Raw genomic sequence first — 3,019 nt, forward strand, 5'->3', positions numbered from 1 at the left:
GTGCGTTTTTTTTGGGGGGGGGGGGGGGGGAGGCATGCCCTGCCTGCCGCCTTCCGCAACCGCAACGTGCTGGCAGCGGGTCTGCATTTAATTTAAAATCGAGGCAAGTTCGCGGAACGGAGAAAAGTCCGGTTACTTCGAAGGGGAAGGGGAAACCTAAAGGCAACTCGCCTGGTTTTGCTCTCCCTTAGCAGATTTGCAGGCAAAGCTCAGGAGTGGGGTGATGCTGGGGCGGGGGGGGGGGAGCCAGCGGTACCGCGGGGCTCCCTGCGGGGCATCGCTGCCTTCGCCCCGGGCCCCCCAGCCCGCCGGGGAGAGGGGTCCCCCCGCATCAACACCTCCTTCGAAAAACGTGACACCCCCCCGCCTTCCCCCTGGGCCCCGGCATTACTCAAGGCTGGGGAGGTAGGGGCGGCTTGGGGGGCCGGGGCTGGGGGCAAAGCCGCCCGCAGAGGCAGGTGAGCCCGGATCGGGCCCCGGTGCTCCTAAAGGCGGTGGGGGCCGGCGCAGAGGTCCCCCTCCTCCAGGACATCCACCTCGTCCTCGGGGTCCTGGAGTAGGAAAGGGCCGGGGGGGCCCTTGCGGGGGTCGGCGCCGGCCGCCTCGGGGAGCTCGGGTTCGGGGGAGCTCTGCTCCCGGTTCTCCTCGCCGGTCGGGTGCTTGGGGTCGTCCTGGGTTTTCCGCAGCTGCTTTTTGTGCTTCATCCGTCGGTTCTGGAACCAGGTTTTTACCTGGGGAGAGCAGGAGGGACGGGAAAACAAACAAACAAACAAACAAACCCCAAACGAACAAGCAAACAACAAAGAAACGACCAAAAAAAAAAACAAACCCCAAAACCACACACACACACAGAAAAAAAAAAAAAACCAAAACAAACAAAGAATAAAAATTAAAAAGCGAAGCTGGGGATGCTGCTTGGGCTTAAAGGTGCCGGACCCCCTCCCGGCGGGGCGGTGCCGGTCCCCGCCGCCCCGGTACCTGGGTCTCGGAGAGGCTGAGGGCCGTGGCCAGCTCCACCCGCTCGGGTGTGGAGAGGTAGCGCTGGATCTCAAACCTCTTCTCCAAGCCGGAGAGTTGTGAGTCGGAGAAAACGGTGCGGGCTTTGCGGCGGCGGCAATGCTTCCCGGGCAGCTCGGCGTGAGCGTGGTGCTGGAAGAGGGCTGGCACCGGCACTCCTGGGGGGGGGACACGGACGGACACACACGGAGGAGACCCGGGCTGCGGGTGGGCAGGGAGCCGGGGCCGGAGCTGCCCGGGGGGGTTCTGCCCTCTGCGGCCCCCGGGCTGGGCTGCAGCGGCTCGGAGGTGGGCTCTTCCCCTGCCTCTTTTTTTTTTTTTTTTTTTTTTTTCGTTTATTTCGTTTTTGAGGTCGTTTTATTGGTTTTGGGGGCATCTTGTTGCTCTGAAAACATGGGGCTTTGCAAAGCGTTTCGCCTCTGCTGAACCCGCCCCAGCAAGGCAAAGGCAGCCCGGGCAGCGCTCGCAGCATTCCCACCACCCTCCCGGCAATTAAACCGCAACGAAATGGACGCGCAAAAGAAACCGGGGAGCCCTGGAAAAGGCTGGGAGGAGCGGGCAGGTGGAGAGAGGTCTTCCACGGTCCGCCCCCCCTGCACAACTCGGGCTGTCCGGTGAGAAACTTTGGAGGAGTTGTTTTTTGGTTTTTTTTTTTGCTTCCAGAGCAAAAAACGGGCCCGGGAAGGGCTGAGCGCGGATCCCTGCGCTGGCAAAGCCCCAGGCTCCGGCCGGGTGAGGGGACCCTCTCCCAGCCCCGGGAAGAGGAGCCGGCACAGACCCAGCGGTGCTGCCGGAGGTGGGAAAACGAAGCCCGGTCACCGTCTGGAGGGACAACGCAAGGAAAAAAAAAAAAAAAAAAAAAAAGGAGATGTTATGGGTCCAAAACTAAAAGTCATTTTAAAGAAAAGAAAAAAAAAATAAAGAGAGGGAAAGGGAAACCCTCAAGCTCTCGGGCAACCGAGTGAATGACAAGCTGGAGGGCGCCGGGTTCCTTCCCCCAAAAACGAAGCCGGCGCTGCCCGGGGCTCCCCGAAGCCGGGGCCGGGCCGGGGGCTGAGGCCGGCGGGGGTCGGGCAGCCGGGGCTGCTTGGCTCTCGTCCCCCCGCACCCCGTGTCCCCACCTCGAAGCCAAGCCGCTCACGAACTCGGCAGGTTCCTCCCGCGAAAGGGGCTGCGCTTACTTACCCGAAGTGGTGAGGAAGTAAGGGTGGTGGTGATGCTCCGGCTTGTGCAGGGCAGGGTGCGGGTGAGGTGCCAGGAGGGTCGGGGTGGGCATCAGGGGGTACCCATAGTCCAAGAGGGGGACGCGGGAGGCCAAGGAGCCGGGGAAGTGCTCGGGGGGCACCTCCCGCAAGGGTTTGGGCTTGTGCAGCAGAATATCCTCGATGAAGAAGGAGGTGGGCCTGGGCGCGGAGACGGGGTGCACGGGCGAGGTGAAGTTGAGGTTCATTTCGGGTGTCGTTCCCCCCCCGCCCCGCCCCGGGGGTAGCGGGGAAGGGAGCGAGCCGGGCTGAGCGCTGGCTGCCGGAGGAGAGAAGGGCGGCCGGCTGCACCTCCCGGGGCCGGAGACAATAAATAAAAATAACGATAAGAAACAAATAACAATTGGGGAAAAAAAATCCGGAGCAAAAATAAATAATAAAAAATAAATAAAAACAACAACAACAAAAAAAACAAACCCCACAACACTATCCCCCAGCTAGAAATAAACTGAAAGAGCCAGGGGATGCGAGGCGGGTGGGTTTGGGCTGCGCGGGGAGATGCGCGCCTTTGAGGCGCGGTGGGAAGGGGGTTCTCCAGCGAGCCAATAGCGATCGGCCGGGCGGGGGGGCTTGGGGGGGGGGGGGGGGGGGACGGGCCCGCCGGGCCACCCAAACCACCGCCGCGGCGCGGAGGGGGCGCGGAGCCGCGCAGCCCCCCCACCCGCGCAGCGCGGGCGCACCTCAGCCCCGGTGCCGGTGGTGGGGTTGGGGCGTTTTCCCAAATATGAGTGTTCCCCCCC

The 3,019-nt window shown here is 62.7% G+C and overlaps 1 protein-coding gene across 1 annotated transcript; it reads right to left on the reverse strand.

The window, feature by feature from the left end:
• Positions 1-485: 485 nt before the first annotated feature.
• On the reverse strand, positions 486-2,467 carry BSX (brain specific homeobox). Its single transcript, XM_049799837.1, has 3 exons — positions 2,203-2,467; positions 979-1,175; positions 486-731 (listed from the first exon to the last, which is right to left on the reverse strand). The coding sequence occupies exons 1-3, from the start codon at positions 2,465-2,467 to the stop codon at positions 486-488; spliced, it is 708 nt and encodes a 235-aa protein (XP_049655794.1).
• Positions 2,468-3,019: the final 552 nt, after the last annotated feature.

This window comes from Accipiter gentilis, chromosome 5 (genome assembly GCF_929443795.1).
Source record: "Accipiter gentilis chromosome 5, bAccGen1.1, whole genome shotgun sequence".
NCBI lineage: Eukaryota > Metazoa > Chordata > Aves > Accipitriformes > Accipitridae > Astur > Astur gentilis.

Excerpts from the sequence above, each read along its gene's own strand:
- BSX (XM_049799837.1), bottom strand. The coding sequence starts at position 2,467 with ATGAACCTCAACTTCACCTCGCCCGTGCACCCCGTCTCCGCGCCCAGG. Across the intron at positions 1,176-2,202 it reads TTACTTCCTCACCACTTCGG|GAGTGCCGGTGCCAGCCCTC; the intron begins GTAAGTAAGCGC and ends TCCCCCCCCCAG. Across the intron at positions 732-978 it reads TCAGCCTCTCCGAGACCCAG|GTAAAAACCTGGTTCCAGAA; the intron begins GTACCGGGGCGG and ends TGCTCTCCCCAG.